At 39.8% G+C, this 14,887-nt stretch overlaps 1 protein-coding gene across 3 annotated transcripts in view; it reads right to left on the bottom strand.

The window, feature by feature from the left end:
• cadpsa (Ca2+-dependent activator protein for secretion a) overlaps positions 1-14,887 on the bottom strand; it is an 86,847-nt gene that overhangs the window by 27,708 nt on the left and 44,252 nt on the right. Inside the window, exons 17-24 of one of the 3 annotated variants that reach the window (XM_055026631.1) lie at positions 13,975-14,043; positions 11,315-11,421; positions 10,870-10,881; positions 8,389-8,545; positions 3,873-4,014; positions 1,421-1,576; positions 445-592; positions 185-199 (exon numbers count right to left, since the gene is read on the bottom strand). In XM_055026631.1, the coding sequence (XP_054882606.1) occupies positions 185-199; positions 445-592; positions 1,421-1,576; positions 3,873-4,014; positions 8,389-8,545; positions 10,870-10,881; positions 11,315-11,421; positions 13,975-14,043 (806 nt within the window). The remainder of the gene's footprint in view (positions 1-184; positions 200-444; positions 593-1,420; positions 1,577-3,872; positions 4,015-8,388; positions 8,546-10,869; positions 10,882-11,314; positions 11,422-13,974; positions 14,044-14,887) is intronic. The other 2 variants (XM_055026632.1, XM_055026633.1) reach the window with 2 other exon arrangements.

The following is a 14,887-nucleotide window of genomic DNA, read 5'->3' as shown; positions in this document are numbered from 1 at the left end:
TTCATCCCATGTATATTCAATGCTATCTACACATATGGTAATGAAATCCAAACAATTCAAGTGAAGGAAGAGAGACAGTGAAAACTGATGACTAATTATTCAAGTGGGAATTAATGGGGGGCCTGGGTGTGGGGAGGAGGGTGGTGTGACTCGGGAGATTCATTTAGATTTTGGTCACACTTACCCATTGTCTGACAAACTCCATACGGTAGACGGGGACGGTAAACAGGAAAAGTCGCAAAGGAAAATGGCATGGCACGAGCAAAATTACACAAAAAGCAGACGCAAATGTTCATCTTGCATCAAAAAAAAGTTTGGAAAAAAAAAGCATTTACACCTTGTAGGCGTTTGCCTTTAAAAGTGCTCCAGCCACCAGAGCAGCGGTTTTAAACTGGGGTGAGAATATTAAAGAAGATGAAAAAGAATAGAAAGGGAAACCTTTACCTCTTGACCGAGGTCCACGGCACACAGTTTGGCTGACTGGGACTTGGCATCCACCATGACATTGAACATGGTGCAGATGGACTGAGGGACGCGGAAATCTGTGGTCCGGCTGCTTCTCTGCAGCTTGGCCTCAAATGCTACCCGTGTCCTTTAAAAAGCGGTATGATCGGTCAACATCATAGCCATATATAACTATATAAAGACATGCGTGACTAGATATATATATGCATATATAGATATGTATACACACTCTCTGGCCAAACAAAAAAAAGTCACCACCTTATTTTAAATTAGTAAATATGTCTGAGTCTCCAACTGGACAGTTGGGAACCGTCTTTCTTTCATGATGGTAAAAGGTTTTCTGACCCACATGCACAGACTCTATCAGGAGACAAGTAAAAATCAAAGAATGTCATAAAAATGAGAAACAAATGTTGAAAAATCTAGGCACTTTTCAACCAGGGATCCAGGATTTTTTTTTTCCAAGTTCTGGATTGGAAAAAGAGCCAAGGAATCTGTAACACTGCAAGGAAACAGAACGGATAAGGTCGAGCTGACGGTCGAATGTCTAGAAAATTGTGTGCAGCGGTTACTTGAACTTGTTGTGGACGGGGACGCCATGGAGAGGTGAGTGGAACGTGGCTGTTGGTTCTTGTGCGGATTTCCAGGAAGCAATTAAAGATCTCAAAGCCGAGGAGGAGGAGGAACGCCAAGGAACAAGGATCGTCGCAGGAAATAAATCTTGTGGCATTGCAGAAGTTTCTCAAAACAATGCCACAACAAATAATCAAAGCTTAAGGTGATCCAACAAAATACTAGAGCGTGGGACCCTTTCTTTTGGCCAGGTGGTGGATTGATAAAAAGAAAAGAAACTCTTACCTAAAACATTAATCTAATGCAAAGTCACATTCTAAGAAAAAACTGTTATTTTTACTGTTCTAGCAAAGTGAATACCCCATGTCCAAAAAGTAGTTACCGTTTTATACAAGATTCTATCATGTCACTGGACATCAGCTTCAGTCTGGTTTCTAGGTGCTTGCCGAACTCTTCCTCCGGCCAGTGGAGATCTCTGATGAACGTCTGCAGAGCGTCCAGCTTCCAGAACAGGTCCTCTGAAGTTGCTGAACCATGGCTACAGAACCACAGATCAGAGTCATGTAAACCCAAACTAATAACATATCCTGCTTATGTTAAAAACTTAAGGCTTATTCAATTGTTCTATTCGTACAGTGATATTTGTACTAATATTCATAGTAAGTGCAAGAAAAAAGGCAAGTGAAATGCAATCAAGGTTGTGTAACTACAATTTTCAGTGTCAAAAATAAATACAAATGTCATAGCCGATAATATTATCTGAATAAGATATCTGCATGATGAAGCACCCACAAAACCATAGTTTGACAAATTAAAACAGGAGCTAGAGCTAAACTGTAGCAGCCACCGTATATGCAAGGTAATTTTAGGAAATGTCTGAGAATGACTTTTTTTCCAATAACTTTTCACATAAAAGAACAAAACGGAAAAAAGAAATGAAACACTCTTAAACACCTACATTTACAAAAGATTTGGAAGACTCAGGAAGGAACTCAGGGAAAGACAAATAAATGTACATGACAACACTGATGACTACACAGGTCCAAAGTTTCCACTTTCTTTTAAAATCAGGTTTTGATGTTAAAAGAAAACCTTTCTTTGTTAAGACATTAGAAATTCAAGTGTCAGATAAAACAAGAGTGCCAAAACAATCACCGACAGCATTATATGTAGTGGTGAGGAAGACACAGCGCACCCAGGTTATGGTTGAAGAGTGATTGAAAATGAATTAAATGACAAATAAACACAATAATCCAAAATCCAGGCAGGAAGGCTAACAGCTCAGAAATTGGTTGGTACTCAACAAAGACATAGACGGAAGACAAGACGAGGACCCGACAAGGGACACAGGTTGGATTAAATACGCAGAGGCATTACCAAAAGAATTTCAACTTCCTAAATGTGACAAAAATATGTTTAAATAATTTGTCATTAATTTGGCACGCTTCAACCTCCATAGCCAAGAACACGTGTGCATGCTAAGGCACTGCAAGAATAATACACACTCCAAATCCTAATGAGCTGTTATCCAACTGGGTGGAGAAAAGTTGGGTATTTGTGGGAGGCTAACACTTGGTCCTGTTACATTTGGTAGTTTGGGCATTTGGATGTTGACACTCAGCAGAGTGCTTGCTGTGCTCCTGTGGAGAGAATGACAGAAGACGTGGCTCTGCAACGCAAAGCAATGCGACCAAGAGAATGGTGAAGGCCTACATAACGAACACAATTAAGACATTTTTAGAAACATATTAGGAGCCATAAAACAATGGCACAAATTTTTCAATATTAGAGTAAAACCAGGCTACTGAACGCTATCATTTCACTGGTTGTGCTCCAGTAAGTCAATCCATACTGTATTCGTAGGGTTATGCTATCAGTTACAGTTTTATTTAGCCAAAATAAAATATTTGATCATGAAATAATTCTCAATAGACATTTTATGATGAATATATCAAACAAACTACACAACCATCTGTTTTTAGAATTTAATAAAGTATTAATTGTTTGTGTAGACCAACAAAGGGGTAGGTTAATGTGAAGCTCAGTGTATTTCAACCAGGCTGGACCAAAAGAAGGTTTCTCTTCTAGCTTTAGCTGGACACCATTTTCAAGTGATATAATGACAGCCTGCAAAGATACACTAGAGATTTTTGTTAGAAATGCAACAGTACCAAATTTGACCATTCTACAAAAAAATTTATAAAGTTACCACATTCTCCACATTTTTTTATGCACATACAACTATACAATATTTTGTTTCACATATAATGGGGTAAAATTAATATAGATAACAGATTTAAAGTGGGATTGCAGCAGGGAACCAAAAAATGCTATGAATAAAATGTAATAATAGGAGTGTAATGCAGAAATGGGACTCATCCTGTAAAGCGGTATAAGCATAAATGTCATATTTGTGCTGTATTTGCTTGATGCATATATTATTTTTCATAATTCTCAGATGTTCATAGATGTTTCGCATTGACCACACACAAAATAATTGCTTTGGTACTTTTTTTTTTTTTCGGTCTACAACAGTAAATTAATTTTGCAGTTCCTGTCTGTGTCCTCTCGGCTGTGAGTGGCGCACAGTAAAGGTGGACGGGAGGGAAATGAAACAAGTGAGGCAAATAATCCTAATAGAACAGGGGTTTGTGTGTCGATTGCACACAAAAAAATGTGTGTGCTGTTGAAAGAAATTTTAGTTAATCATGTTCATTTTAAGCAAAAAAAAAAAAAAAAGCTATAGAACTGATTTTGGACTCAACTGTATGAAATAAGCCACATGTAGGTCATTCTACAGAGAGCCTCCTTAGTGTAAGAGCAGAAATGCTTACTTTACTGGTTCCCAGCACTCTCTTTCAAAGCCTCTGTGGATGGACTGAGCGATGGACGACTCCATCAGGTCCACGTATCGCACCACCAGAGGGGCGTACAGGTCCTGGAGGTGTTTATGGAACTTTCCGTTGCACAGGTTGTCTGGAAGACCGAACCGGAGAAGAGACACAACGTGTCAAGCATGTTTCTACTTGCGCAAATTACATCAAGCACAATATAATCACCAGAACTACTTTGAAGGAACATATCTTCACTGGTTGCCCATAAAACACAGCAGTGACTTCAAAATTCTCCTTCTCACTTTCAAAGCGCTCCACAACTTCTGAGCGTCTCCTCTAAGGCTCACCTGTGATTCTGATTCTGATTCTTAATTTAAATCAAAGCTTAAACCTCACTTCTCCAAACTTGCATATTCTATTTAGAGTCATTTCTTTCTGTATTCAGTTCTTCTGTATTTGATGTTCAGTGACCTTGAGGGCTTTGACAGACACCTTCAAAATGTATTAGTATCATTATCATTATCTACAGCATCTGTTTTCTTTTGGAGTAAAAGTAAGATTTATTCATGATTTCCAGTTATTTATTTTAGATGCATCAGTCAAAAGAAACACGTTTCATCTCACGTGTAATTCACAGCTACATTTTGGGGAAAACTGATTTTTTTATTTTTTTATTCCATTACTACAAATGAATCATTTCTTCTCCCTCCCTGAGCCCCCCCCCATTCTTGACAAACAAAAGGTCAGAGTCTTGGGGTGTTTCTAAATCCAACACATCACAAACATTTCCCCCAGTCTCAGCTGACTCCCAACTGGTAAAAAGGCAACACTGACAAAGACCACAGGAGATAAAATGGAGGCCAGTGTGTGCTAATGTGATGCCTCACGGCTCCATGCAGCGTGTCTGCTTTTTCTCTCCTTCTCCCTCTTTGTTTTTCTCTCTCCCTCTGAGCATGTGTTTGTGCGTTTGTGTGTTGGCATTTGAGTCAAGGTCGATGATACACAGTAGGTGCAATGTTTGTTGTGTTCTCTGATTGCCACACTCCAAATTAGCCACTTGAGCGGCTGCTGTCCACTTTGATGTGTTGTATCCAGGAGTGTGCTTGCAGGGTTCGCCACGGCGAAGCTACCACTGCTTTAGACCTCATTAACTCCTCGAATGGCAGCCCGACTTTGGCGCCTGTCTAGTTCTATGGCTATTTACTACTGCATAAGTGCACCGCTGTGGGGCAACAGAACAGATGACCTTCTGTGGTAAAGATGTCCCTATATTTTACTCATGCGTCTAGTTACTCTGGGCAGTTAGAGCTTCTGCTGGGATTTATACCGATACAGTGCTCTGGTATAATATGTACTGATAATGTTTCAAGGGTCTATGACAACTCATAATGATGTAATCGCCAATAACTTATTCATTCTAGCATTTTAAATGTTATGAAGCCAATAACTTTTAAACCTGTCAATGGTGTAACCAGGTATTACTTTATTGATTAAGCAATAACCTAAATTCTTTATCAATGTGGGTGACACCAGAATTTCATATGCATCCACTAAAAAGACCCATAAACCTTTTTATCCTCACTGACTCTGACCAAACTTCTCCTGTTCCAGGTCGGTCGGAATCAGTTATTTCTATTCGATAAATGCCACAATATTTACAGAGAGAACATATCAATGATGGATTTATTATTGTCATCTAGATTAGAAGTTTGTACGTCTTTCCTCAGTATTTCATCCCATCACCTTTGAACTGTATGACTTGGGTCAAACATTTTGGATTTTCTACCACAAGCTTCTCACAATAATCTTCCTTGAAAAACTGTTCCACTTCTGTCAGGTTGGTGGGGATTGGCTGTGCACCCCGCTCTTTAAGTCCTGCTTCAAGTTTCTTATTGGACTGAAGTCTGGGCTTTGAGTACACCACTCCAGAACATCCACCTTCTCATCTTGAAGTCTGCGTGGCTTCAGCTGGATGCATCAGGTTGTCATCTCGCTAGAAAATAAATGTCCTCTGAAGCTGTAGTAGACAAATTGCGCTCTAGGATTTCTCTAGATTTTGGAGCATTTATTTTGTCACCCATGATCACAAACCTTCCTGGACCTTCTGCAGAGAAGAATCACCAAAAAGCACGAATCTTCCACCACCATGCTTCACAGGTCTGATCTGTGGAAGAAGAACGTTCTTCCACTTGGCCATGGGATTTCTGCCAAAATGGGGTTTAGTTGAAGACGTATTGTTTGTTGCTCTGATTAAGTAACAATCAGAGGATTAACTAAACTTACTTCCTGCTTTTGAACCTACCAGCCTTGTCTGTAGTGTGTGCATGTTTGTGTGTTTTTAGGGGGATGTGGTCAAAACTTGATTCTGGTTGCTGCAGGTCAGCCATCTCTTTAATGAACTGCATGCTCTTGCCTGCAGGAACACTGAGGAGCAGTCTGCAGCCCTGTAAAGGATACACTTCAGTGTTCACAATGTGGACTCAATCTAGAAGGTGCTAATTGTCCCTTGGGAATGTGTCCCCTTTTTAGTTTGCCAGTCGGGAGTCAAGGAGAAGGCGAAGCATCGTCCACTTATTCGCCGTAACTGAAAAGACGACAAATAGCTTGTTATGCTCACTTGTTAGTGTTATTAAATTGGCCTCCTCCCGATTTTCCACATTTTCAGCTGTGTGAAAGTAGCAACTGCAGTGCATAGCAATGGACGTGGTTACACAAGGCAGCATAAAACAAGGACATTGCTCGGTGCTGGTTAGAGTACTGAAGAAAAAGATCACAAACAGAGACAAGCAGGCTGCTATAACTAAAAAAGTTAACGTTTAAGAAATAAGGCAGCCCAAGACTCTGGGCATTGTGTGTAAAGGTTTCGTACAATCTATGAAAACATTCGTTCTTTTTAAAGGCCTTTCAATGTTTACGTTGAAAAAAAAAAAGATGCTCCTTTTTTTTTTTTTAAAGCGCACTAGAACACAGTCTGCAGTCCCCCTCTTGAGATGGGAGTACCTTTGCAGACACATCAGCCAACACAGCCCCACAAAATCCAGAGCATTAAAGCGGAGGTAAACTACTGATATGTTATTCCCTCATCAAAAACATACATGGAGTGTTGCTTTGATTCTTTCGTCCATATTTGAGTAATCCTTCAATCTCCCGTGGCAACCGTTCAGGGATGTCTAAGCGCTCGCTCATACAAAGCCCCGCATATTTACTCAAGGCTTGGAGGTAAAGTCTCCCTCCTTTCAGTCCTGCCCCGACCCCGCCTTCTCTATTCAGGTCCTCCAAACTAGTGGCAGCACCGATTAGCAAACACCTGGTGGAACTTTAGTGAAACATGTGATCTATTAATAAGTATTGAAATCCAATGCATGAGCAATACTGAGAGGTCTCAGCATTCGATCTAGTTCTATCAAAGGTTACATTCACACTGTAGCCTGAAGTGACCCGAAGCTGATTTTTTTTCTTTTTGTTTTTTTTTTGCTTGTATCTGATCTTTTCCTGACAGATTTTTTCCACTGTGATCCAAGCTAATGTGACATGAAGGGCCAGGTTTCATTAATCTGACCTGAGCGGCACTCAACAAACGTCACCATTCTGCCTCCTGATATGCGGAAAAACAGCAACCACACCGAACAGTAATGAGGATGAAGTTGCTACAGTGGTGCCTCCAGTTGGGAAATCGTAAGATACGCTCCACCGTAACCATCCACGTTTTTTGTGGCGGTTGTATGTGTGACGTTATTGCGCCCCCTACTGCGCATGCAGAACAGTTCCAGGTCACTTGCAGTTCTCAGAGGAGATCGCAGAGAAGTTACATATATTTGGAAATGAATGACAAAAAAAAGATACGATTTCACAAAAAAACAAAAATTTGGAATTGAGCATTAAGGCCTTCAGTGTGAACATAACCTAACATTATTATGCGTCCTATTCGACTAAAGCAGAAAGTAAAATAACTATGATTTGACAAAGAATCGACTGTTTTGTTATCGAACCTTATATAAGTTTACAGTAACAACGAGGCTCGAAAAAAAGATTTCAGAAGTAATATAGATGATGTTTTGCATTTATAAAACCTCAATTAAATAACATGCTCAGAGAATCAAAGTAACTCTACATGTAGTTAACGCCTCTGTAAAACAAAATGTCAGTCTGCTTCTTACATGTGTTGACTTAACGGTGAAGGACTTAGTGTTACAACCAGCAGCCTCCATATTGCGCACACACAGTCCAGAGTTTACTAAAACTCAGACCCATCTGTCTCTGCAATCTGGCAACGCAAAGCATGATTCAAGTGGCATCTGTGCAGTCGCTCCCTCTACATACAAACAAGTTAATTGCTTGAATGAAGTAGCTCACTTATGGGCTCAATATCCTGTCTACTCCCCTCCCCTCCAAACTACATCTACAGAACACAAACAAAAATGTGTAACTACACAGGTTCATCTGACAGTTCGACCTTAATTAGAAATACATTTCACTGTGTCCGCATGGGATTGTTATTCATTTCTAAGACACTCACAATCCACTCTCAGGAAGTCGTTGAGCAGTTGGAAAAGCGGGAAACTGTCCCAGCTGTCAGGCGGCTGGATTTCGAGGGCTGCATCCATGTCGGCCGAGTAAAGACACAGGAAGGTCTCGGCATGCTCCACCATCAGGTCCGACCACCAGGCAAAGGCCTTCACACGGACCGCACATTAACAGACAAGAGTCCAAAAAGCAAAGGGAAATCAAAATGTTGACAATGAGGAAAACATGTTCAAGTAAAGTGAGTCTCTATTAATATATTTGCTAAAATCTTACATAAAAAAAACTAAGGATAAAATGTGACCTCACTGATCTGCTGGAATGACTCTCTTTTACTTATCGCTGTGTGGAATTAAGTTGCTGAAAATAAAGAATTCATCATGGGCTCTCAAGAGGAGGCTTCTTCACAACTTGGGGCACAAACAACAGTTTTTTTGGCACAGAGTTCGACATGCTTTCCTCAAGGCCTGCTGGGAGAACAGCAGAAGCTCCTTGACAAGCATGGTAGGGAGCTACTTAAACACTTACCCACAGCTCCTTCACTTAGTCGGTCGGAAGAAAGGAGCCAGCGAGGTGTGCCGCACACACATCTCTTAATCAAATAGATGCAGTGGAGCAGGTGTTGGCAGCCCCGCTACTCTCATGCACATCGAAAATACAATATTCTCCATGCACCGCTGCTCTTGCTGAGCCTCTTAGGACAGGCTTCTGAGGATCCGTGGTGTTCACATCAAGCTGTTAGCACTGTAATGTGAATGTACCCACTAGTTTCTATGGCACTCATTGTGGTGGGAGAGGTAGAGGGGGATAAGGGGCTCATGCACTTGCCACAGCAGCTCCTAGCAGCGAATACTTGATGTGGGAAGAGTTGGGAAGAGAGGGACAAGTCGTTGCCACTCATGTAACAGCGTCAGATGATGACTTGCTCTGACTTGAATGAGCTTCGTGTGCTGTATATTCAGTTACTTAAACATACAAAGATGGCAATTATAAAAAAAAAAAAAAAAAAAAAGAACATCTGGATGAAATGCTCAACTGGGATGTGAAAAGTGCAGTTTTTAAAATGATGTTTTCTCCACATGCTCTGTATTACACATGCATTGTTGCATAAATGTAGAGCTTTGGCTATATTCACTATGAAGGTGCAGAATAAGAGCCAAAATTTAGACTCCTTGCTCAAAAAATACATTTATTAGCATGGAAATCTGTTCTGTTCTTGTTCAATGATTAAAATTATATGAAAAGAAGGACGGTTTGCCTTTGCCTTTAGGTTATATGCATAAATATGATGATCAAATCAGAGATAAATACAATACAGATGATCTAGGGTATGTTGTTTACAAATTCTAGTTTATCATTTTTCTTGTCAATAAAGTTTTCTTTGAAAATAGGTTTGTGTCCAAACATTCAGGTGAATAGTCTATGTAGCTTCCTGCAGCAAAGACATGGCAACTGCTGGATCCACAATACACCAGTCTTAACTTTGGCCTCAATAAAGCATCATAAACATGATAGATAAATGAGATGTGGATGAATTGGACTTGCAGAAAAAGATTTCTTAAAATAGAAAACCTTAAAACTTCTTCATGGCGATTAAATAAAAGTTTTGAGTCCGTTGAGAGGTTTTTGTTTCAAAATTGTAAAAACTTGCTGAATATTAGATACGTGACAAATTTGTGCCTAAATACTTTTACAAGATATCCAAACATATGTAAATGCTGATTTGAGATATTGTGGATTGAAGAACTATTACATGGTGCTGGTTTTTGATTTGGAGTATCTGTTGACGCCACCTTTGTTTGTCCACAGATGTCTGAACTGAAAAGCCTTCCTTTTTCTTTTTTTTTATATCCAGTTTCACCAAAACGTTCAGGAAAAGATTTAGCCTTCTGTTTGCGGGTTTCGAGTTTTACTAGACACCGTTTGAAAGACAATTTTATTTCAGTCCACTGATGATAATTAAACAAATGGTTACATAAGTGGCAAGGAGGACAGGGGTTGTAAACATGAGAAAAACTGAAGACGGATATCAAAAAAAATGAGCGAAACTGGAAGTGTGGAGTCAGGCAATGGAAAGCAGGCCTCACATTCATCGTCTCGTTCAACGACAGAAACTTTATTCGTGTGCCTTTTTCTTTATAGTTAGCTTGCTGGGAAACAGGTCAGCACATTAAGGAATGATTTAGGGTAAATTCTTGAAAACAAATAACAGCAACCCTGAAATTTTTCTTTTTTTGGGGGGGAGGGTCTTTCTCAGGTCAAAGGTCTGTTTTCAACACTGCTGAAGTGCTTGTCAGTCCTTCTGTATGCAGCTTGGCACATTTATCATACAAAGCACCGGTACAAGCACTTGGCTAGCAGTGGATATGTGGTAGCATAAAGGATCCTCTACAACAACAGCTGCATCATTATGTGCATGCGGAGGGCCTGGAGGGATCAGGATAGAGGGTCAGAGAGAAGACGCTGAATTACATACCTCTTTTCCCTGCTTAATATATGCAATGTGCAGACCAAATAAACAGTTGAAATAAAAAGCAGAAAGGAAGTAAATACATTTTCTTTCAGAGCACGCAATAAAGCCAAAAATAAATAGAATTAAAGAGACAGGCATATGAAGCTAACATGCTGCTCCTTTCAGCTCCAAGGTCAGTGACCGCAAATGTAGTTATTATTCACCTTATACTATTATGACTCCATTGTTTAAGTTTTTGCTTTGAATATCTCCTTGGCTTAGACACCTTCATTATTAATGTTAATCGTTCTTGCGGGCATTACACAAATCAGTGGCTAAAAGACATATTTTAATATACACTGAGTGTGTGTGTGTGTGTGTGTGTGTGTGTGTGTGTGTGTGTGTGTGTGTGTGTGTGTGTGTGTGTGTGTGTGTGTGGGTAGGTGAAGATGCTGAATAGCACACTGACCTCAGCATGGTGTTCCTCATTCTGCTGTAGCACCTCGATAACCAGCTCAGACAAACGGATCGTGTCCTCCAGCTTTTTGGCAGGGGTGACTAAACGGCCAACGTTTTCTGAAGCACAGAGGTTAAAAATCAACAATCACTCCCCCCCCCGAGGCACGGCTTTTTGGATAATGTTTGCATGCAGCCTAAGTGTCCTGATGAACAAAAGGAAGTACCATGCATGCTGTTAAATTGATTACGCATTAGATCTGTAAGTTTCAGTCACTCAAGAATTTGGATTTAACTGGTTCATATTTGGCCTTGAATCGTTTCGAAACATGCATGTACGCTAAAAAGCTTTTAGTGTACATATATGTTTTACAACAGGTCGAGTAAAAGAAAGAATAAAATATCCTCTTACTATAACTGGAATCAGAGCACAACACTGAACATCGACTTCCATCTCAGAGATCAGGCATTTAAGTACAATTTAAAACCAATTCATATTTGCCTTGGTTAAAGGTCATCGTGCAAAATCACATACAATGTAAAAGAAAGCTGTCTCTCTGTTTGTCTGACTCGCTGGCTAGTTAAATGTCTGTCTGTCTGTCTGTCTGTCTGTTTATCTATCTATCTACATCAATCTCTCTGTAGATACGTAGATATATATGAGGGGTTGTTCCTTTGCAGAACAGGGATGACATCATCTAGTAAAAGCACGGACATGACGAGGGACATAAGCAGCAACACTGAACACTCATCATGCAGCGATGTTGTCGTCTTTTGATTTTATCCAGAGGTTTTAGGTTACAATGTGTCTGTTGAACTGACATTTCACAATAAATGTATAAATACATGAGCCAACACATTGTGACCATTCGGAGAAAGACGATGATGACCATCTCAGAACGCTGGAGGAACGCTGCTTAATCCTAATTTATTTCCAAAATCAGCTTGCTGGCAGTTTCATTTTTGACACGGTTTCCAAAATCCTGACAGGAAAGTGTGTTACTCCGCAATGGTCGTAATATGTGGGCTCATCACTGCAGGCTACGCTAAATGAAAGCTTGACCTCCACACCTTCATGGTGTTCAGCGAGAGGTGTATTTATACTATGGCCAGAAAATAATCTAACTTCTTGTTTGACAGAGCCTTGTGGAATCAACTTATGACACGTTCCACTAACCGCTGTTTGTAAGTCAGAGTAGATTTACAAATCTGTACGTAAAAGGCCATGGTATAAGGATGAGAATGGGTTTAAAAGTGTTCAAATGCAGATGATTTTTGAAAAGGTATATAAGGCAGATAATGGAATTTGAGGCAGAAACACCGTAATACAAGTCAAAGTGCTTCCGCTTCATCCATTATGCTCATATATCAGAAGAGCAAGTTAAGTTTTATCACTTACAACGGGACAGTGCAGTTAGCAGGCATAAAAGGCAGGCCGGGACTCTAAAAGTAAAAATTGAATTATTTGAGACTGGAGTAATTTGGTTGGATGATCATTCAGAGGAAGAATACACAATAACCAGGCGGCTCAGCCGACTTTCAGACGAAGAGTGCATGGAGAAACATTTAACGGGAGATCATCAGTTTCAAGTCAAACGGTGGGTCTCATCCATTTACCTTCGGCTTCCAAAGTCACTTTATATCAATTAACCCACTGAAATACAATTTTGAGGCTGATTCACAAGTTTTCTCTAAAAAGAAAAACATTTGATAGCAGTACCACCATCGAGTGACAGTGACCTTGCTGTTATAAACAGTCATGTATGAAAAGTCCAGCAGCAGACAGGAAGCTGGCTGCAAAGATAGCTTATTATTGGTCAGGTGTGTGAGGATTGTCTGTCAACCTGTTTCACAAACAGGTTAAATCATTTCAGACGTATCAGTTGAGATTTATCTGCTAGGTGTGAGGTGAATTAAAAGAGCAGGATGGAGAAGAGGAGGAATGAGAATGGGGGGTTATCAGGATCAGGGTAAGAGAGAAGACATGAACATTAAGTACATGTAGCAAAGGCAAAATACAGAGGAAGACACACATCAATAAATGCCAATTTTACACAGACCTTCACAAATGTTTGACCTCCTACCCGCAGGTTTATTCTTAAGGTGTCATTCTAAATATTGACCACAGAAAAATGAAACAGATGATTTTTTTATTATTATTATTTCAGGTATGTGCAGGTATGTGTAATTTCAGGTATTTGCAACTATCATCCGGATCTAATGTCTAGTTGAAGTTCTACACATAAACATAGTTGTTTGTGTCAACAAAATGAAACCTAAAAATGTCCAAAACCATCGCTTCGATGTGCTGTTGCTATGGCTTTAACACTTGAAACAATTTACACGAAAGCAAAGTAAAAATGCATTCAAGTCGCAGACAGACAGAAAATGGGAGGCGAAAGCGGGACAAGCGACACAGATAAGCAAGTAAGTAAAATCTACAAAGCACTTTTGACAGTTGTGGAAAAGTTGCTGTAGGACACTTGGAACATAATCTAGAGAATATCACAAGTTAGTCTAAATAAACGGCGTACAATCAAACCAAAAGACGCTAGTCAGCATAAAAAAACAAAGAAACGTTTGAGACGGCTGGCACAGACTGTCTAAAACGAGAACAATACAAGAATCCATAGGAAGGCGAAACCAAGTGGGGAAGAGGCGAAAGATACTCACGAATAGTTAAATCCATCACTTGAGATGCCAAGCAGAAGACAGGATGCTCATACATCTCTCTTTTTTTCCCTACAAACAGAGGAAGGATACCAAGGCATGCAGGAGGCCAAGGTCAGAGAGGACGAGCATAGGAAAGACCGGTGGCTCAGGGGAATACTGTGTGATGTTAAAATACCAGAATGATAGAAGTGGAATACGGTTCGACTTACTAGGTAATGTAGTTAGTAAAGCAAACAAATGTTATTCATATAATGCCCTTCTATTTGAGTACGAGAATACATAGCTATTAACGCGGATCTGTATAACAATGCAAAATTAATCTCGTATAAAACTGTGAAGTAGGGGACAAAAAAAAGAAAAACTCACCTTGTAATTCAGAGGGTCTGGTCTCTGAATATCAAACTTTTATTACTTTAATTTGGCTAAATATACTGTAGCCAGGGAGACATTCTCAGTAACATGCACTGCATCCAGCTTGTGTCACTTTACAGTCTTATTCCAAAATGTCTTCCTTTCCTCAAATTAAATAATGAAACATGTTCATACCGGCGATTAGACACTTACTTCAAAAATGTGATTTCATTTTAATGAGTGACTGAATGTTGGTCTAAACATGGCAAGAGCAACTAAATCAAAAAGAAAAACCTCAGGATTAAGATTTCTGTGTTTTGCCATCGCAATCATCTAGTGAAAATAAGGGTGCATTCAGACCGGAGAGTCCGGTAGACTCGGTTCGATTGGGGAGTGAAATCGCAACATTTTAAGAACTGTAGTTCGCATTCACACTGAGTCTGTCCAATAAATCAGGCTGTTCCAATGCGGGATGAGCAGGAATCTGTCACAAAATGATTGCAAAGCCTTTATTTCTTATGCAATTTCTATAAATGTGGCTTCAATTAAAGCTGAGAAAGTT

Source organism: Poeciliopsis prolifica, unplaced genomic scaffold (genome assembly GCF_027474105.1).
Source record: "Poeciliopsis prolifica strain line A6 unplaced genomic scaffold, Auburn_PproV2 SCAFFOLD003, whole genome shotgun sequence".
Classification (NCBI taxonomy): Eukaryota; Metazoa; Chordata; class Actinopteri; order Cyprinodontiformes; family Poeciliidae; genus Poeciliopsis; species Poeciliopsis prolifica.
The sequence above is the reverse complement of the archived record's forward strand: the minus strand, read 5'-3'. Positions and strand labels throughout refer to the sequence as shown.